This window comes from Leucopleurus acutus (genome assembly GCF_964270905.1).
Source record: "Leucopleurus acutus genome assembly, chromosome: 1".
Taxonomy (NCBI): Eukaryota; Metazoa; Chordata; class Mammalia; order Artiodactyla; family Delphinidae; genus Leucopleurus; species Leucopleurus acutus.
In genome coordinates this window covers 140,717,285-140,739,914 of record NC_139142.1, presented here as the reverse complement: position 1 = coordinate 140,739,914, position 22,630 = coordinate 140,717,285, and the positions used below count along the sequence as shown (strand labels likewise).

The 22,630-nt window shown below is 37.5% G+C and overlaps 1 protein-coding gene and 1 pseudogene across 2 annotated transcripts in view; one reads left to right on the top strand and one right to left on the bottom strand.

The window, feature by feature from the left end:
• The window catches only part of ARIH1 (ariadne RBR E3 ubiquitin protein ligase 1), a 121,182-nt gene that overhangs the window by 73,540 nt on the left and 25,012 nt on the right, over positions 1–22,630 (bottom strand). The window contains exon 2 of the mRNA XM_082862183.1: positions 2,296–2,363. Coding sequence (XP_082718309.1) covers positions 2,296–2,363 — 68 coding nt within the window. The remainder of the gene's footprint in view (positions 1–2,295; positions 2,364–22,630) is intronic.
• LOC309957909 (large ribosomal subunit protein uL1-like) lies at positions 12,547–13,095 on the top strand (annotated as a pseudogene). Its single transcript has one exon. The product of its transcript is annotated as a large ribosomal subunit protein uL1-like (transcript).

The following is a 22,630-nucleotide window of genomic DNA, read 5'->3' as shown; positions in this document are numbered from 1 at the left end:
AGATAATATTAAAGAAATAACAGATAAGAATTTCCCAAACCAAAAACATGAGTCCTCATACTTAAAGTGCCCAACTAGCTATGTTTTCAAAACCTACTCCAAAATTTCAGAATATTAAGGATTTCTCTTACAGCACTCAAAAACTGATCACATATGAAACCTGACTTAAATGACTAAAGGATGTATTATTCTAGAAGGAAAAAAAGTACATCTGGAGAAAACAGTAGGGTGCAAGAAACAAATTAGCCAAAAAAAAACAGAAGTTAAATACATTGATAGTAAAAATGCTTAACATGAAATGAAAAATTCAAATATTATCAACTTATCCAACTGAGAGGTAAAGAACGGAGGATAGAGAAGAAAAGTATGCTACAGTTTTTGTCTTATGCAGGGCATGGATATAAACAGTGTGACTAAATATTGTTATAAACTTTGCATATACATATACATATAACTATGCATATACAAATTGTAAGGGTGACCCCTAGAAAAGCTAAAATAAAATATATAACTTTGAAATTATAACGGGGGGAAAAAGGGAAAGAAAACTTGATCAAACCAAGAAAGTAGCCAAGAAACTAACCAAACAGAAAACACGGTAAATATAAAGCACAAATTAAGGTAAATCAGTAGTGAAATATAAACATATTAGTAATTATGAAATAAAGTGTAGCAGTGCTACTATCAGACAACATAGGATATAGTAATGTGAAACTCATTAAATGACACAAAAAGATATTGCATAATGATTTAAAAACACTATTTAAAAATTTACAAGTACCCAATAACATATCTCCAGAAGATTTTAAAACAGAAACTGAAATTACAAGGAGAAACTGAAAAGTTCATACACATTAGAAGTTCCCAGAAGCTGCCTAATTTTCAATTCATACTCATCACACTTAAGTTCTACAATATTTAATTGAAAAATGCTTTCAGCAGTGTCAACAGTGTTGTAGGACAAACTTGAGAATGTCTTTGGAGAGATATATTAATAAGAAACAAACTGTAAATAAGTCTAGTTCAGTAGAAGAGTATCAGATGTAAACAATGAAAACTACTTTTTTCCTAAACTTTCTTGTGTCACAAAGTAAGTGTGAAAATAAATATGAGCAAAATTAAGAAATACCACTGACTTCAAAAAAGGCGGTCAGCTCCACGGGAAAAAGAAAAAAAAGAAAAATCACACTAGTCAAGGATTTTATTCTTCATGAACCTTGGGAAAGCTGTATAGTATGTGTTTAAGAACATAAGCTTTGGAGTCCAACAAACCTGAGTTTGAGTGCTAACTCCTTGCGTTACAAAACTGAGATAAACACATCAAGCTCTTAATTTCCATATCAATTAAGTGGGGATAATTTGTAGCTCCATAAAGCTACCACCTGGATAAAATTAAATAATGCCTGGCACAGAGGACTCAATAATTAAGAATTATTGTTGTTACTATTAAATTGTAGCTGGGGTGCAAGATGTGAGAAACTGGGTAATATTCTTGGTATTATTTAATATCTGTTTTGCAGAGTGTTTTTGATTTTAAAAATCAAATGGGAAATATTTTCCATTTACTTCTCATAATATTTGGGTTCTCAGTTCATAACAAAAACTAGTTGTAATTTTAAAATTAAAATTGCTAATTTTAGACTGAGAGAATAAGGCTGATAGAATAAAGGCTCTCACCCTACCACAAAGTGCCCCAAATTTCCAATTTAAGGAAGAGAAAAAGATAAAGAATGGCACTATTATTATCATTCTCCAGTCCCAGTAATTTCTTCCCTTTTGGAACCAGAAACATTTCCAGAGAGAAAATACCCAATGGAATTTAATCCTGCACAGAAACCAGAGAACAAACCAGTCAGTCCAAACAGCTGTTTTGGTGGCAAGGATACCCTGAGCAACTTCTTTGTTTTTACTGAAGAAATGTCATTATTACACCTAAGGTAGATTTAAAGGTTTATGGGCATGAAGGTTTTAAGTAATTAAAGGAAGATCTTATTCGTGTGCTCCACGAATATATCAAGCCCTTTACGTATTTTTAGTTCTCAGTACTCAAGAGGATACATTTTAGAAGACACAGAAGCAGAGCCCCCACACCTCACCTCCAAAATAAAAGGAGAAATATTAAGCCTGAGCTCCCTTAACACTAAGTTTATTGCAAAACTTACAGATGGGGAATACATTAAAGCAAATACCACTTGTACACTGGTTTGTTCACATACTTACTTGTGTCTCATAAATTCAGTTCAACAGGCTCTCTGTGTTACTTCTAAGTATAAAGCTGACAATATAGTTCCTTACCTTTCCATTAGCTTCTCTTTATCCCAATTGAAGTGGCTAAGGAGTATTCTTGTGATAGTTGCTGGATTCTAAAGAAGGGGGAAAAAAAGTCATTTTAAGGTAATAGCACTTCACTGACATTTAGTGAATTTTTAGGTTGAATTTAAAGTTCTACAACATCCCACCCAAATTTCCTTTCCTAAGATATTTCTTTATTCCCCTAAGAAAATACAAACTGTTTATGGAGGACACCAAGGGGGGAAAGGTGTGTGTGGGGGGATGAATTGGGAGATTGGGATTGACACATATACACTAATATGTATAAAACAGATAACTAATAAGACCTGCTGTACAAAAAATAAATAAAATTAAATTTTAAAAAAAGGAAAATACAAAGTTTTAATTATAAGATCAAGACTATTTAAAAATAGTTTGTCACACTAATATGTCAGGTTTCTATGGGATTCTAAAGTAGAATTCAAAATAAGCCAAGAAAAAATGAAATGAAAAACTACTGTATAATTAAGCGCTAATTAAAGTGAACCTTTTTGCAATTAGATTTAACAGACTGCCGCATCGGCACACTGTAAATCAATAAAATTTCTAAAATTTTACGTAATGAATAGTTCAAATGAATCCAAACCATTTTTAATTCAGAAGGTCCTTCAGACATATTTAATGAAAACAACAAAATATCTGTACTATGAAATAATTTATAGAATATAATCTTCAGCTGCTATTTCGTTTCTAGAAGGAAAGGCTACCACCATGAAATAAGCCCAAAGTTGACTGCCTTATCATTCAATGATGTCACAAATACTTCCATTTCCCTTGAAACTAGTGAGCAGAGTTTTAACTCAAAAGGCAATGGGCCAATAAAGATGTTAAAAAAAATAAAAATAAAAGATCCAAGAAAAAAAAAAAAAGGCAATGGGATGGGGAGGCCCTCGGCTGGGGACTTCCCTGGTGGCGCAGTGGTTAAGAATCCGCCTGCCAATGCAGGGAACATGGGTTCGAGCCCTGGTCCTGGAAGATCCCACGTACCAAGGAGCAACTAAACCCGTGCGCCACAACTACTGAGCCTACACTCTAGAGCCCGCGAGCCACAACTACTGAGCCCACGTGCCACAACTACAGAAGTTTGCGCACCTAGAGCCTGTGCTCCGCAACAAGAGAAGCCACCGCAATGAGAAGCCTGCGTACCACAACGAAGAGTAGCCCCCGCTCGCCGCAAGTAGAGAAAACCCACGCACAGCAACGAAGACCCAATGCAGCCAAAAATAAATAATTAAAAAAAAAAAAAAAGGCAACAGGGACTAAGAGATGGATGAAATCCAACTCATTCAAAGATACTAGAGCTAGTTACAATGTCAGAAGTGAAAGTCAAACCTGAGTCTGCTTATTTGTACTTCATGTATGACTTTATTACATCAAATAACATTATAAAAAAGGCCTCCGTATATAAACTACTTTTATTTCACCATAGTTAGACAACAGTATTAGTTAACTACTGATTTAGTTAAAAAGTAATCCTGTATAAAAATGTCATGAAAGAAATCCCTATCAATTATTCTCAATAATACCATTTTTCACAGAAAAAGTCACATACATCCACTTCCCCTTTGGCAAAAAAGTCGAAGATGCAGACACTGTAAGTCCCAACCCTCCACTCCAGGCACATTTTGCTAATCCATCCAGGTATTCCTTACTTCTTGAACCCAGACTCCCTTAAGAATCCTCCTTTAACACTTGAGAAAGACACTCCCAATCTAGAAGAATTAATATGTGAAAAGGAACCTATTAGCTGATCCTAAGTTGTAATATTTGTACAGAATATAGACATTGTCAAGTGTCCAGAAATATGATACAACAGGTTTTTACAATAGGATTTGCCTACAATTGAAATAGTTATTCATTTAGTCATATGTAAAATAAGGGCAATAATCCTATTAATTGGGAAAATTAAGTCTAGTCGTATCCACTGGGATTTTGCAAATATAACTTTGCGGCATCCAATGCATGATATAATCTCTGCCACTAGACAGCACACTTGGGGGAAAATGTTTCAGGAATTGTTAATTCTCAACTTGCAAAGAGAAAAAAGGGAGAGGAGGGGAAATGCCCTCTTTGACTTAATATTGCTAAATACCTTTTCTGTGTCTGAGTTCAAAAATCGGTCTCGGGACTTCCCTGGTGGTGCAGTGATTAAGACTCTGTGCTGCCAATGCAGGAGGCGTGGGTTCAATCCCTGTTTGGGGAACTAAGATCCCACATGCCGAATGGCAGCAGCCAAAAGATTAAAAATTAATTAATTAAAACTGGTCTGATCCAGAGGTTTCCAAACCTGTTATTCGTCCTTCAAAAATTACTATGGAATCTTCTGTTTAAAACAGATTCCTAAAAAAAAAAAAAAAAAAAAAAAAAAACCAGATTCCTAGGTTCCACCCCCAAAAGTGCTCATCACCAAAGGGATTCAGAACATTAGACTACTCATCCCTCAGGATGAAGAAAACATGACAATTTTTCTGATTTTAGCTGTTTAAAATTTTCGCTGTAGGTGTAATGTGTTTAATAATGTATTGGAGGTACAGGCTCAAAAGTTTTTCCCAATAGGACATTACTGGAAAATCTGGCTAAACCACATGATGATGCCGGAATATCTACATTCTGCCAGGGCTCTACACTATAGGTCAGAGGCTGTTTCACAATACTAAATAAATATATTTGGGTCACTATCTTAATGCAGCTGGCTCAAGTCATTTACGTGCATTGCACATAAATGGAAAGGTGATGGGGGAATGACATTTATTGTGCATCTACTGTATTCCAGACCCTGTACAAGGTATTTTAAACATCTCTTTTAACTCTCAAAGCATTCTGTAAGGTAAATATACTTACCTCCCATTTTAAATATGAGAAAACTATGACTAGGCTCCAAAAGGTTACAAAAACTACCCAATATCATGCAGCTAATTTAGTGGAACAGTTGTGGGGACTTCCCTGGTGGTCCAGTGGGTAAGACTCCGCTCTCCCAATGCAGGGGGCCTGGGTTTGAGTCCCTGGTCAGGGAACTAGATCCCACATGCATGCTGCAACTACGAGTTCACATGCCGCAACTAAATATCACACATGAGGCCAACGAAGATCCCGCATGCCACAACTAAAACCCACTGCAGCCAAAATAAATTAAATAAATAAATATTTTAAAGCTGATATTTTAAGTGGAATAGTTGTGAATTCTCACCTAGGACAATCTGGATCTAATATTCCTTCGTTTATTCTATATAGGACAATCCAAAGGAATATTAAAGAGTTCATTTAACTACTAGTCATATGTCTAAATATCCTTTATATCCTCCACCAAAGGATAATTCAGGGCAGGATGAAGAGAGGATGACAGAAAGCTAAGAGGCACAAGTGAGCTTTCTGAGAGACTGAAAAATGTTCTACTTCTTGAATGTGATGGCTGGTTATATGAGGGAATACATTTATCAAAACTCAAACTATACACTTAAAAATGGGTACCTTTAGTCATACCAATAATGTTTATTTTTATTTAAAAACAGAACAATCTGTCTTCTGGTCCTGACCAAGATGGAGTAATAAACACAACTCTCTCCCACAATTACAACTAAAAACTCTGGACAAAATACAAAATACAACTAACAGAGTACTCTGAACATTAAATAACAGCAGGCAGATTGGGGAGAGCAGTGAAAAACAACAAATAAGATGATGGTGAGTATCGGTTTGTTTTTTCTCCTTTATTTCCTGGCTTTGACACAAGGGTAGGCCAAATAGGCATACTGTATAGTAGGCACAATCAGCAAAAGCTGAAACAAGTGCGTCTTCTTGGCCAGAGGACTAAGGCAAAAGGCTCCTGGAGGTGGAGAGAATACTTTTTTCCTTTTTCCCTTGTTTCTTTCTCCCAGCCCTGCCCTGAGGCCAGTCCCAGCCATGAAACTACACTACTGCAGACCACAGAAAACCACAAGAGAAAACAGACTGCTCTGAACACAGGAACCAGGAAGACGAACCCCGGTGTGAAAAAAAAAAAAGTGTGGGAGAATCCCTATTATTTTCTTTTCTTTTTTCTCTTGCCACTTCACCTCAAGGTATGACAGGCAGGAAACTAAAACTGAGAGAACTCCGTGCATCTGGCTAGAGGAATGAAGGAAAGGGCCACTGGGAGATAAGAGTGTAGAGGAAATCACTGAAAGGAGAGATGGAGAAGTAGATTCCTAATTCTGTGTATGAACCAAGTCCTGGGCTCACATGTAAGCTATACATGTGTGGAACACAGCCAAAGAATAGGAGAGGCTTCCAGAACCAAAACCAGAACTATGATATAAACCACTGCCCAAATCCTAGATCAACCTAAGTGGGAATGGGAGGGGCAAACTCAATAGAGCAAAGACTTTGAAAACTGAACAGATAATGGAACCAAATCTGTACATAAAGTGAGAAAGAACTTTCAGGTAGAACCTAACTGGGTTGACTTATTTACGAAAACAAAAGATCCTCACCACTCTCTAAAGGATTTTAAGAGGACGCAGAATCTCACACAACATTCCAAACATCCAGGACAGAATCCGAAATTACCAAAGCAAGAACAACAAAAATCTGATCAATTATCAACAGAGAAGACAATTATTTGATTCTGACCCCAAGATGACCCAGATATTAGAATTATCAGACAAAGACTTTTAAAGCAGCTGTTAAAAACATGATACATTGGGTAAGGGTGAACACCTTAAAATGAATGAAAGAAATTCTTAGGAAAGAAGCTCAAATTATAAAAAAGAACCAAATGGAAAATTTTAGAACTAAAAAACCCTAAGATCACTCGATGGGCTCAACAGCAGAAAGGAGATGACAGTAGTCAGTGAACTTAAAGATATGTCAATAACAACTCTGTGTGTGTGTGTGTGTGTGTGTGTGTGTGTGTGTAAAAGAAGTCTCAGGGCCCTGTGGGATAATATCAAAAGCTATCAGCCTAGACTTCTATACTCAAAGTATAGTTCAGGAATAAAGACAAGGATACTCTCAGACAAAAGAAAACCAAGAGAACTCATTGCCAGCAGACCTGCTCTAAAGGAAATGCTAAAAGAAGTTCTTCAGACAGAAAGCAAATGGTACCAGAGGGTAACCTGGAATTTCAAGAAACAAGGAAGAGCAACAGAAATGGTAAATGAGTAAATATCATAGACTATTCTTCTCTTCTTATGTTTCTGAAATATATACAAAACTGTTGAAACCAAAAATTATAACATGTCATGGTAAGGTGAAGGGTTAGATGTAACACATATGACAACGACAGTATAAAGGGACTGATAGAAAGGTCATCTATATAGCTATAAGGTTTCTATGTTTCACTTGGAGTGGTAAAGTATCAACTTTAAGTAGACTGTGAAGAGTGAAATATTTATATTATAATCCTTAGAGCAACCACTGAAAAAAAAAGAGAGATGGCTAAAAACACCAATAGAGATTGATCATTTTGTGTGATACTAGCTTTTGGTTTAAAGTATATGTATGTATTAAAAGTCCAATGAAATATCCACCTATTTTCATTTAATTAAGACCTTAAAAATCAGAAATAGATGTTGACCTTTATCAAATGCTGTTACAATATCAAAGGAAATGATCACATTGTTGATCTTTTTTAAACCTATTAATGAGATAAATTATGTTAACATAATTTCTAATAATAAGCCATTCTTGGAGGGAAAAAAAAACACCAATAGATACATGAAGTGGAATATTTTCAAAATCCAATCCAAAAGAAAGCAGAAAAGGAGGACCAAAGAGAAAAATAATTTAAAAGACCAAAATTCAACCACATCAATAATTACATTAAATGTAAAAAGTGAAGGGAAAAAACCCACTTAAAAGACAGATAACTATACAAAATTATTACGCTGTATACCTGAAACTGATGTCATATGTCAATTATACCTTAATTTTTAAAAAAGAAATCTTTATGCTGCTAAATAAGAGACAGAGAGCTTAGTTTTTTTTTTAAGGCAAAACTATATGTTGTTTATAACAACCCATTTTCCAATATAATGACACATAGAGACTAAAAGTAAAAGGATGAAAAAAGACGTATCATGCAAAACACTAATCAAACAAAAGCTGCAGTGGCTATATTTCTCAAAGTAAACTTCAAAACAAGAAAATTTACCAGTGATAAAAAAAAAACCCTCACAATGGAAAGGTCAAGTTACTAAGAAAACATGCACTTAACAACAAAGCCTCATAATAAATAAAGCAAAAACTGTTTAAAATGAAAGAAAAACAGACAAATCCACAATTATACTTGGAGATTTCAATGCTCCTCTCTCAGTAATCCATTTAACAAGTAGACAGACTATTCGGAAAATAAACCATCTTCTATCAAATAACCTAAGGGCCAACAAGGAAGTCTTGAAGAAAATTAGAAAACCACCTGAACTGAAGAAAATGAAAATACAACACATCAAAATTTGTGAAATGTAACTAACACTGTTTAGGAGGAAATTTATTGTACTAAATGCTTACATAAGAAATGCAGAAAGATAAATGCTTTTTTTAAAAAAAAAAGCAAACTATATCTAAAGCAAGCAGAAGAAATAATACAAAGAGAAGTCAATAAAACTGAAGATAGAAAACCAAGAGAAAATAAATGAAACCAAAGCTAGTACTAAAGATCAACAGAACTCTAGCAAAGACTAACCAAGAGAAAAGAGACCCAAATGACCAGGAATTCACAACGCAGATAAAACAGACCAATTTTCTTAAAAGTCACTAACTACTAAAATTCACTGAAGAAGAAATGGATAATATGAACATTCCTATATCTATTAAACAAACTGAATGAGTATTTAAAATCTCTGCACAAAGAAAACTCAAGACCCAAATAGTTTCACTGGTAAATTCTACTAACCGTTTAATACAGCGGTCCCCAACTTTTTGGGCACTAGGGACCAGTTTTGTGGAAGACAATTTATGGATGGTTCAGGTGGTAATGCTTACCTGCCACTCACCTCCTGCTGTGAGACCTGGTTCCTAACAGGCCGCGGACCCGTATCGGACCTGGGGGTTGGGGACCCCTGGTTTAAGGAACCCAAAAATATCAATTCTACACAATCTCTTACAGAAAACAGGAGGAAACACTTCCCAATTCCTATTATAAGACCAGCATCACCCTGGTATCAAAATCAGACAAAAAACATTATAAGAAACTACTACATGAGCAAAGATGTAAAACTCCCCAACAAAATATTAGGAAATCAAATCTAGCAATATATCAAAAGAAGGATAATTACACCACAACAAAGTGGGGTTTATCCCAGTATTGCAAAGCTACTTAAACATTCAAAAAAAATCAGTAAATATAATCATATTAACAGCCTAAATAAAAACTACAAGATCATAACAGTAGGATGCAAAAAAAGCATCTGACAAAATTTGACATCTGGTACTCATAAAAACTCTCAGCAAATTAGGAACAGAAGGGAATTTCCTTAATTTGGTAATCTATTAGAAAAATTACAGCTAAATTACAGAAAATCTATTAGAAAAACTACAGCTAATAGAAAATCTATTAGAAAAATTATAGAAAAATTACAACTGTCGTGTTAAAAATGACATGATCTATGCAGAAAATTCCATGGACCTACAAAAAAGTTCCTAGAATAAATGAGTTCAGCAAGTTCCAGAATATAAGACCAATATATTTTATTTTATTGGAATATAGTTGATTTACCATGTTGTGTTAGTTGCAGGTGTACAGCAAAGTGAAGCAGTTATACATATAAATATATCCACTCTTTTTTAGATTCTTATCCCATATAGGTCATTACAGAGTACCGAGTAGAGTTCCCTGTGCTATACAGTAGGTCCTTATCAGTTATCTACAGACCAATATTTTTTTAAAAAACAGGTGTATTACAAAAATAAACAAATGGGACCTAATGAAACTTAAAAGCTTTTGCACAGCAAAGGAAACCATAAACAAGACCAAAAGACAACCCTCAGAATGGGAGAAAATATTTGCAAATGAAGCAACTGACAAAGGATTAATCTCCAAAATTTACAAGCAGCTCATGCAGCTCAATAACAAAAAAACAAACAACCCAATCCAAAAATGGGCAGAAGACCTAAACAGACATTTCTCCAAAGATGATATACAGACTGCCAACAAACACATGAAAGAATGCTCAACATCATTAATCATTAGAGAAATGCAAATCAAAACTACAATGAGATATCATCTCACACCAGTCAGAATGGCCATCATCAAAAAATATAGAAACAATAAATGCTGGAGAGGGTGTGGACAAAAGGGAACACTCTTGCACTGCTGGTGGGAATGTGAATTGGTTCAGCCACTATGGAGAACAGTATGGAGGTTCTTTAAAAAACTGCAAATAGAATTACCATATGACCCAGCAATCCCACTACTGGGCATATACCCTGAGAAAACCAAAATTCAAAAAGAGTCATGTACCAAAATGTTCATTACAGCTCTATTTACAATAGCCCGGAGATGGAAACAACCTAAGTGCCCATCATTGGATGAATGGATAATGAAGATGTGGCACATATATACAATGGAATATTACTCAGCCTTAAAAAGAAATGAAATTGAGCTATTTGTAATGAGATGGATAGACCTAGAGTCTGTCATACAGAGTGAAGTAAGTCAGAAAGAAAAAGACAAATACCGTATGCTAACACATATATATGGAATTTAAGAAAAAAAAATGTCATGAAGAACCTAGGGGTAAGACAGGAATAAAGACGCAGACCTACTGGAGAACGGACTTGAGGATATGGGGAGGGGAAAGGGTGAGCTGTGACAAAGCGAGAGAGAGTCATGGACATATACACACTAACAAACGTAGTAAGGTAGATAGCTAGTGGGAAGCAGCCGCATGGCACAGGGATATTGGCTCGGTGCTTTGTGACAGCCTGGAGGGGTGGGATAGGGAGGGTGGCAGGGAGGGAGGGAGACGCAAGAGGGAAGACACATGGGAACATATGTATATGTATAACTGATTCACTTTGTTATAAAGCAGAAACTAACACATCATTGTAAAGCAATTATACCCCAATAAAGATGTTAAAAAAAAAAAGCTGTATTTTTTTTTACATACTAGCAACAAATAAATGGAAATCGAAAAAAATTTTAAGTTCCATTTACAACAGCACCAAAATGTGAAGTATTTAGGTATAAATTTAACAAACTATGTGAAAGTACACATATGCTGAAAACTGCAAAACACTAGTGAAGGAAATTTTAAAAGACCTAAATAACTGGAGATACGCCATCTTCATGGGTTGGGAGACTCAATGTAGTTAAAATATTAATTCTTCCCAAACTGATCTATAAGATTCAACTCAATACCAATCAAAACCCCAGTGGGATTTTGGGGTAGATACCAACAAGCTATTTCCAAAACTTACGGGTTAGCAAGAAAACTAAAATAGCCAAAATAATTTTGAAAGGAACACCACCTGACTTCAAAACATACTACAAAGGTATAGTACTGGCAAAAGAATAAATACACAGGTCAAAGGAATAGCAGAGAAGCCAGAAATAGATTCATACTAGTATGGCAAAATGATTTTTACAACAGTGCTAATACAATTCAATGGGGGGAAAAATCTTTTCAGCAAACAATACTAGAAGAATTAAGACATCTATCCATCTACATCCATACAGATATATTTTAAATCAACTCTGACCTATACCTCAAACTTCATACAAAGTTCATAATGGATCAGACGTAAATGTAAAACATATGAGTATAAAACTTCTGGGAGAAAAATCTTTGTGACCTTGAGTTAGGCAAATAGTTCTTAGATACCAGAAGTACAATCTATAAGAAAAACAGATAAACTGGAATTCATCAAAATTAAAAAGACATTTAAGAGAAGGGAAAGACATGCCACAGATGAGAGAAAACATTTGCAAATCACACATCTGACAATGAATTTGTACCTAGAATACATATTTCAAAAATCACTTGAAGCCTAACAACAAAACAAAAACCCAATTCTAAAAATAAGCAAAGCTCTCTTCTAGTTATCGCGGCGCAAGACACCCTCTACGAGACGGTGCGGGAAGTCCTGCACGGGAACCAGCGCAAGCACCAGAAGTTTTTGGAGACGGTGGAGCTTCAGATCAGCCTGAAGAACTATGACCCTCAGAAGAACAAGTGCTTCTCAGGCACCCTCAGGCTCAAGTCCACTCCCCGCCCCAAGTTTTCTGTATGTGTTCTGGGGGACCAGTGGCATCGTGATGAGGCCAAGGCTGTGGATATCCCCCACATGGACATCGAGGCCCTGAAGAAACTTAAGAATAAGAAACTGGTCAAGAAGCTGGCCAAGAAGTATGATGCCTTTTTGGCTTCAGAGTCTCTGATCAAGCACATCTCACAAATCCTGGGCCCAGGCCTGAATAAGGCTGGCAAGTTCCCTTCCTTGCTAACCCACAATGAGAACATGGTGGCCAAAGTTGATGAAGTGAAGTCCACGATCAAGTTCCAGATGAAGAAGGTGCTGTGTCTGGCAGTGGCTGTTGGCCACGTGAAAAATGACAGATGATGAGCTTGTGTACAAAATCCACTTAGCCGTCAACTTCCTGGTGTTGTTGCTCAAGAAAAACCGGCAGATCGTCCGGGCTCTGTACATTAAGAGCACCATGGGCAAGCCCCAGCGCCTGCACTAAGGCACAGCTTAATAAACCATACTCCCATATTTATTTTTATTATTAAAAAAAAAATAGGGGCTTCCCTGGTGGCGCAGTGGTTGAGAGTCCGCCTGCCGATACGGGGGTGACGGGTTCGTGCCCCGGTCCAGGAGGATCCCACATGCCGTGGAGCGGCTGGGCCTGTGGGCCGTGGCCGCTGAGCCTGCACGTCTGGAGCCTGTGCTCCGCAGCGGGAGAGGCCACAGCGGTGAGAGGCCCGCGTGCCGCAAAAATAAATAAATAAATTAATTAATTTAATTAAATAAATAAAATAAAAACAGGCAAAAAATCCGAACAGACATTTCACCAAAGAAAATCCATACAGAGACATGAAGAAGCACATGAAAGGACGCTCAACATCATTAGTCATTTGGGACACACAAACTGAAGCCACAATGTTATCACCACATGCCAATTAGAATGTTGGGGTGGGGGGAGAAATCTGACAATCCCAAGTGCTGCAGTGTGTGTGGTGCATCTGGAACTCTCATACACTGCTGGTGGGAATGCAAAATAATACAGCCAACAAAAAAATTTCTTACAAAGATAAACATATACTTAGCACAACCCCAAAATCTCACTATTAGGAACTTACCCAAGTGAAACAAAAACTTATGGTCACCCAAAAACCTGTATGAGGATATTTATAACAGCTTTATTTGCACCTGGCAAAAACTGGGAACAATCTAAATGTTCTGCAACTAGGGAATGGATAAACAAATCGTGGTACATCCACTGGATGGAATACTACTCAGTAATAAAGAACTACTGATATACACAACAACATGTATGAATCTCAAATGCAAATTCTAAGTGAAAGAAGCTAGACTCAAAAGGCTATATATTGCGTGATTCCATTCATATGACAAGGTAGAAAAGGCAAAACTATAGGGATGGTGTACAAATCCCCTGGTTGCCAGGGATTAATGGGGGAGGGGTTGACCAAATGGGGTAGAAGACAGGAGTTTTTTTAGAGGGTGATGATGGAACTGTTCTGTAAGTTCACTGTGGTGGCAGTTACATTCTCTAGGCATTTGTCAAAACTCATGAAATTGTACACCCAAAAGTATAAATTCAGTGTATGCAAACTGAAATATAAAGGTAAAATGTAAATTATAAAAGTAATCTAACCTGCACTGGATCCTCTATAATGGAATTCTGACTGTTAAAAGTACAATGATACCTTATAGCCCATCAATTACTGGGTATTTATCTGGAAAAACAAACCAAAAAAACCCCACAAAAATGCTAATTCAAAAAGATACATGCACCTCAATATTAACTGCAGCATTATCTGCAATTGCCAAGATATGGAAGCAACCTAAGTGTCCATCAACAGATGAACGGATAAAGAAGACGTGGTAATATATATGCAATGGAAATTTTGCCATTAGCACCACATGGATGTACTTGGAGGGCATTATGCTAAGTGAAATAAGTCAAAGACAAATACTGTGTGATATCACTTATATGTGGAACCTAAAAAAATACAACAAACTAGTGAATATAACAAAACAGCAGCAGACTCACAGATACAGAGAACAAAATAGTGGTTACCGGTGGGGTCGGGGCAACATAGGGCCAGGAGGTACAAACTACTGGGACAGGCTACAAGGATGTATTGTACAACATAGGGAATATAGCCAATCTTTTGTAATAACTGTAAATGGGGTGTAACCTTTAAAAACTGTATAAAAGGGCTTCCCTGGTAGCACAGTGGTTAAGAATCCACCTGCCAATGCAGGGGACACGGGTTTGAGCCCTGGTTCGGGAAGATCCCACATGCCACGGAGCAACTAAGCCCACGCACTGCAACTACTGAGCCTGCGCTCTAGAGCCCGTGAGCCACAACTACTGAAGTCCGCATGCCTAGAGCCCGTGCTCTGCAACAAGAGAAACCAATGCAATGAGAAGCCTGGGCACAACAACAAAGAGTAGCCCCCACTCACCGCAACTAGAGAAACACCCGCGCACAGCAACAAAGACCCAACGCAGCCAAAAATAAATAAATAAAATAAATAAATTTTAAAAATAAATAAATAATAAACATTGTATTTTTAAAAAGTGCGGCGTCAAAAGGGCAATCCTAAACAGAAGAACACAGATGTGAAATTAGTGCCAGGCACTTTATATACATTATTATTTCATTTAATCCTCACATTAATACTTTATGTAAGGTAAGCTTATATACATTTTACAGATGAGGGTAGAGAGGTTAAGTGACCTGACCCAAGATAAAACAAGTTTTAACAGGATCTGAATATTAGATGACATTTATAAAAATTTATACTTATGGCACCCTTAAAGATTCTTATTTAATTGCTTTAGGTTGGGGACTGGTCAAAGGAGAGAAACCCACCCACGTATGCTACCAAAATTCATAATTAAAATTCACTAATCCATTATTCTAGTGGAAAGTCAACTCAAGCTCTTGGATGAAATAAACAACTCTTCATCGTATCCTTACTGGTCTTCCTCTTTTTTTTTAAGGATATAAACAAACCAAACAAAATCAGTTAATGAGAGAAATCACTATAATTAGAAAATTAATACTACTGGCAGTGATACAATTAACTTTCAGGACAATAAGGCAATCTAAAATGTCACATCATCTCTAGTTATAAACTCTGAAACAATGGTTTCCCCATTCTGGCTACATATTAGAATCTCCTGTGGAACTTTAAAATACCAATACATGGGGCTTCCCTGGTGGCTCAGTGGTTGAGTCTGCCTGCCAATGCAGTGGACACGGGTTCGAGCCCTGGTCTGGGAAGATCCCACATGCCACGGAGCAACTAGGCCCGTGAGCCACAACTACTGAGCCTGCGCATCTGGAGCCTGTGCTCCGCAACAAGAGAGGCCGCAATAGTGAGAGGCCCGCACACCACGATGAAGAGTGGCCCCCGCCTGCCAAAACTAGAAAAAGCCCTCGCACAGAAACGAAGACCCAACACAGCAAAAAATAAAATATATATATATATTGGGCTTCCCTGGTGGGGCAGTGGTTGAGAGTCCGCCTGCCGATGCAGGGGACACGGGTTCGTGCCCCGATCCTGGAAGATCCCACATGCCGCGGAGTGGCTGGGCCCGTGAGCCATGGCCGCTGAGCCTGCGCGTCCGGAGCCTGTGCTCCGCCGCGGGAGGGGCCACAGCAGTGAGAGGTCTGCGTACCGCAAAAACAAACAAACAAACAACAACAACAAATATATATATATATAAAAATTAATTTAAAAAGAAAAAAATACCAATACATGGACTTCATCTCCAGCAATTCTGATTGAATTGTCTGGAATGGGGCATGGATACATGTATTTTTCACCCGAACTTTTAACCTCAAGTTCCCCAGATGATAGTAATATGCAGCCAGAATTAGGAACTAATGCTCTAAACAGTTTCCCACTATGGGGGCTCTAAAAAAGTAAAGTGTATATGTAGAACTCTCATATGAATATAGTAGTGTAATATTTTAGTAATTTGAAGAAAATTACATTTTAGGGTTATAGCAGCAGCGTTTCCTTTGAAAATATCTCCAAAGTTCCATTTTTGCATTTTTAAAAAGTGGCTCTGAATATGCCAACTGTCCCAGCTGAAACTTTATGCACTGTCATCCTCTATCGTTTGATCAAATGATTCTCAACTTTGGTAGCACATTAGAATCACCTGAGCTTTTAAAAAACTGATGTGTGGGCCTCCCTGGTGGCGCACTGGTTGCGAGTCCGCCTGCCGATGCTAGCGGACACGGGTTCCTGACCCGGTCCGGGAAGATCCCACATGCCACGGAGCGGCTAGGTCCGTGAGCCTGTGCTCCGCAACGGGAGATGCCACGACAGTGAGAGGCCCACGTACCGCAAAAAAAAAAAAAAAAAATGATGTGCAGGTCACATCCCAGGCCAAATACATCAGAAGTGAGATGGGGGAGGAGAGGTGGAGGAGGGGACTGGGTACGAAAGGGAAGAACCTGGGCATTACCATATGCATTCCAATATGCAACTGAGGTGGAGAACCACAGTTCTAGACGTATGTATGTACGCAGACAGGCCCAAATTCAAAAGAGTATGACAGTCTCTCCTGGTAGATCAACCAAGCTGCTGAATGACATTCCTAGGATTAGTACTGTGGGGAGGCAACTATTTTTTGAAAAATCTCAGCAGACAAGCTTCTTATTTTAAGGGAAAGCTAAATATTAGATGAATGGATTTTATAATATTAAAGAGTAGCCTAAGATGAACCAGCAAAAAAAAAAACATTTTTAACCCAATTAACATACACAGACTTCCAAAGCCTAGATTTTATTTATCTCAGAATTTGATCTGAAATAGAATTAAATAGATTCCATCTCAAAACTCAGTTTGACAATTTTCCTACACAAGAATGGGCTCATTCCAATGCAGGGGATGCAGGTTTGATCTCTGGTCGAGGAACTAAGATCCCACATACTGCAGGGCAACTAAGCCTGCATGCCACAACTACTGAGCCCATGCGCCTCAACTAGAAAGCCCGCATGCTGCAACTAGAGAGAGAACCCTCACGCCACAACTAAAGAGGAGCCCACGCGCCGCAACTAAGACCCGACGTGGCCAAAAAAATAATAATAATAAATTTTTTAATAAATTATAAAAACATAAAATAAAATTTTTTTAAAAAAGTTTTTAAAAGAATGGGCTCATGCTTCTACATTATGTTTCTATCTAGCTTAATCTGAGCTTCTTAAGAGAGCTGCTGGTGATCCAAATTTTATAGACTATTAATGTGCCTTTTTAAAGCAATATTAGAAACCCAAAAGCCATAAAGTACAAAAACTTCTGTATAGAATTGTTTGCAACACCTACAATAAAAGGTAAATAAGCAAACATACACGTCCACAAAAGACAAATAATCCAACAAAAATGGGCAGTTTATGAGTTCAGCCAAAGAATACAATTGGCTGAAAAACAAGAAAATATCCAACCTCCATAATACAACGACTGTTTTTAATGTACCACAATGGCTAAGATCTTAAAAACGGATAATATCCGGAAACAAAGGTGTGGGGAACTAGCCCACAACATGTTAGTGAGATGGCAACTCTCTTAAAACCTTTGTGAGAATAGTTTAGCAGAACTGATCAAAACTTAAAATGCACTTGACCTAGGACCTAGAAATTCCACTTTTAGGAACACAGCCAAAAGAAATCTACAAGTGTAAAAGGGTAAGAATAAGAAATTTCACATGCACATTATTTGGAAAAGCAAAGACAACCTACATTTTCCCAAGAGGAAACTGCCTATAAATTATGCTGTAACCATACTTAAAATATTATGCAGCAATTTAAAAAACAAAAAGAAAATAGATCTGTGTGCACTGGAATGGAAGTGAAAAGAGCAAGTTACTGAACGATGTACAATAATCCATTTTTGTGTTTAAAAAAAGAAAAGTAAATTTGTATGACATATTGAATGTGCACTTTAAAAGGTTTAGAAAGCTGTCCTTGAGAATTATATCCCCAGGGACTGGTTTGGGAATAGGGTAAAACTTTTTTTCTATTTTATAATCATATGAATAGACATTTAAAATGTTACTTTTACAATAATTAACAGTAGTATAGGCCTTGCTACTTCAAAATGTGTATCTCAATCTCAATCACCCTAATTTCAAAGGGTTAGTTAGGAATGCAGAATCCTAGATCCCAATCCACATCTACTGAATGTTCATTTCAACCAGCCCCTCAAAAGTTCCTGAGGTGACATGTACGCACATTAAAGTCTGAGAAGCACTGGTACGGACTATAGGAAGCAACATCTGAGCTGGTCACACTAACTGTAAAAAGTTTCATTTCCAAACTCTCAGATTTAATTAAATCTTGATTTCCTTCTAAGAAATGATCATGTATAATTCAGGTATAATTCGCCTTCCCTTTAAAGGTATATAAGAATGCTGAGAGCTTTATACTAAGAATCACTAAAAGGCTGCAATATAATTAACAATGACATACAATAAATCCTTTAGGTATCCAAAGTTCATACAGTACTACATACAAAATGGAAGAGTAGTATCTTGTCACCAAAAGATGCTCTTGACTTTGATCAATCAGGATTAGGTGCCAGGAATAGAAACCACTAGATATTCTGAGCAAAGGGGGAGTTAGTAAGAGAGCAATTGGGTGCTTAATAGTTTTAACGACTGGAGGAATGGGGCTGTAAGGCTACATCTGTCTATAAGAATGACACCAGAACACTACACAACTGAATCACAAGGGACTCTCTCCACTAAGCCACCAATGGAACCACTAAATTCAAGAACAGCAGATAACTGTGATCCAAAGGAATCAGAAAGTCACGACTGCCACTGCCACAACTGCCACTATATAACCATGAAGAAAGGTGATGTACACAAAAGTCTAGCTTCTGCCTTTTCTACAAATGCCTCTTGATAACACAGAAAGTGAAGAATGAACAATGCAATGATGCATTTCCGCTACTGCAGGAAAATCTCACACTTTCACAACCCAGAAAAAGGGGGGGGGGGGAATGGGGACAGAAAAGGGAAGAAAGAGCTTCCCTGGTGGTGCAGTGGTTGAGAGTCCGCCTGCTGATGCAGGGAACACGGGTTCGTGCCCGGGTCCGGGAAGATCCCACATGCCGCGGAGCAGCTGGGCCCGTGAGCCATGGCCGTTGAGCCTGCGTGTCCAGAGCCTGTGCTCCGCAACGGGAGAGGCCACAACAGTGAGAGGCCCGCGTACCGGGGGGGGGGGGGGGGGGGGGGGGGGGGGAGAAAAAAAAGGGAGGGGGGGAAGAAAGACGAACCCCCTTCACACCTCACATACGTATCTAATTGCCAGCAACTATTTCACATCTAAAACCCTAAACGCAAAATAGTCTGAGAAATAAAGTTTTTGGCTTTCTAGCCCAACAATACAGAGAGGTAATTAGGAGGATTGAGGAAGACCATCTCACAGAATTCTCAGATGGCTTAAAAGCTATATTCACAAAAAGAATTTACAACTAAACAACACTAATCCTCAGAGTTTCCAGTTTTGAATATTTACTTCTAAGCTACCATCAGCAGAAGGAAGGTAAAAGAAAAAAAGGGGGAAATGTTGAGTGTAATGAAGATGCTTCCTGGATATTATTTAGCAAGAAGTTCACACTTTACTCACTAACCTCGGGGATTATTTAAAATAAAATTTAATACCAACAAGTTTTGACCAACTATTTGTAATTCTGTAGATCCATGATACTTAACTTGAAATTTTGCTGATATATGCATTTGAACTACAAATTTAATCCTGATGTACCAAAAGTTGTTAATGAATGCACCTAGCCAACTACCCATCAATAACATTTCAAATTTGGCTTTGTTCTTCTTCACCTTGCCCTTCAAATGCCTTGTAGGTGTTATATGAAGGAAATCACTTCCTTCTATATCATCTCAAATTTGAAAGGTCCAAGATCTCACCTCTACAGAATGTCAAGAGTTTAATCAGAATAAGAGAAATAAAATGTTTCTGTAAATGGAAGAAAGGTTACTAAACTGTGTATAATTATTTAATTTTCTGCAAAAATTCAACTGCAAACCAAAGGAGTTGGGCGATGGAACAGATATATTTACATAAACAGTAGAAGCAGTATGTAAAACTTCTATTTTACAACAGAAAAACAAACTCATGTAAATAGCAGTATATACTTTAGCATTTAGTTGAACAAGAGCCAAGTCACCTCCAACAATCATAACTCTAGTTTTAAACCTTCACCATTACGTGAGGCCTCATTCAGGCAAAATCTGGGGGGAGTCTCAGTCTCCTAACTGGCTATTCCTTGAGTGGAAGGAAAAAATCCTATAGATAAAAAGGGTAAGAACTAAAAGGTAGGGCAAAGAATCAGGTAACTCCAATTCCAAACTATCTTGGCATAACGGAGCTAATCTAAACCACAAATAAAGATTCTATATAAACCACCTTATGTTATTTTACTATTTTTGTGATAGTTCAGAATTGTGAGAAATAATTAAGGTTATTTAGCAACCTTGAGTTATCTACTCACATTCTCACCTCTGGATTCCAATGGTCAAGCCCAAAGTATTAGCAATCCACATGGCTATTGTGGCACATACTGAAAATGTTCCACCACACAACCAAAACATCTGAGTGGCTTTCATGTACTGTCACTTCACCTTAACACTACCACCAGCCATCTCCAAACTATCTAAAGATGGCATACAAAAATTAGTTCTGTAAAGTGAACTGAATATTGTTAAGAAGTCTTGTATGTAGTTACTTCTTCTTCTGGAGGCACTTAGAAAAAGAGATACCTATACATTCCCAACTGCTACTTTTTTTTTTTTTAAACAGTATTTGACCTAGTACTTTTAACTGTATCTTTTAACTAATATCCTTCCTTTCCCAACATGGCAACTCAAAATACCTATTGATAACTGGTAGGATTCTGATTAGCAACTGACTGACTACTTTTTACTTATTCATACTCTATACATGTATATGTGGTACACAAAATTTTGTACGATATAAACATAAGTGAGATTATTTGAAAATCATAGTGCTTTAGAGAACAAATGTATGGACTCCAAGGGGGGAAGCGGGGGTGGGATGAATTGGGAGATTGGGATTGACATATATACACTATTGATACTATGTATAAAATAGATAACTAATGAGAACCTACTGTATAGCTCAGGGAACTCTACTTAGTGCTCTGTGGTGACCTAAATGGGAAGGAAATCGAAAAAAGAGGGGATAAATGTATACGTATAGCTGATTCACTCTGCTGCACAGTAGAAACTAGAACAACATTGTAAGGTAACTATACTCCAATAAAAATTATTTTAAAATAATAAAAATTAAAAAAAGAAAATCAGGGACTTCCCTGGTGGCGCAGTGGTTAAGAGTCCGCCTGCCAATGCAGGGGACATTGAACACAGGTTCGAGCCCTGGTCTGGGAAGATCCCACATGCCGCGGAGCAACTAAGCCCGTGCACCACAGCTACTGAGCCTGCGCTCTAGAGTCCATGAGCCACAACTACTGAGCCCACGAGCCACAACTCCTGAAGCCCACGTGCCCGTGCTCCAGAACGGGAGAAGCCATCGCAAAGAGAAGCCCGTGCACAGCAGCGAAGAGTAGCCCCCGCTCACCGCAACTGGAGGGGGCCCACGCGCAGCAACAAAGACCCAACGCAGCCAAAAATAAATAAATAAATTTATTTTTTAAAAAAAAAAGGAAAATCATAGTGCTTATATTTTAAAAGTGTGAAAGTTTTACTTAATTTATATCTTACAAATGCTTTTCTAAGAAAAACTACTTGAAAATAAAGTGATTGTAATGTCTTTAAAGATCAAAAAGTAGTCATAAATCCAAATGATCTTGAAATAGACAAAAATATACTCCTGTATCATTTAAAGAAAGTTTTATAACCAAGCTGTAACAGGCCACATACGTCCCCAGTACATTCTCTTGCCAATTATTCTCAAAATTCACAGCTCAATGGTTAAGAATAATGAACAAGGCACATGTGGCACATACAACTGGAATCTTTCTTCATGAAGGCTTGGACTAAGAACACTTTTACATATATTTGCAGAAGGGATTTTAAAGAATGAAGGTATCACTAAATGTGGACCTTTAA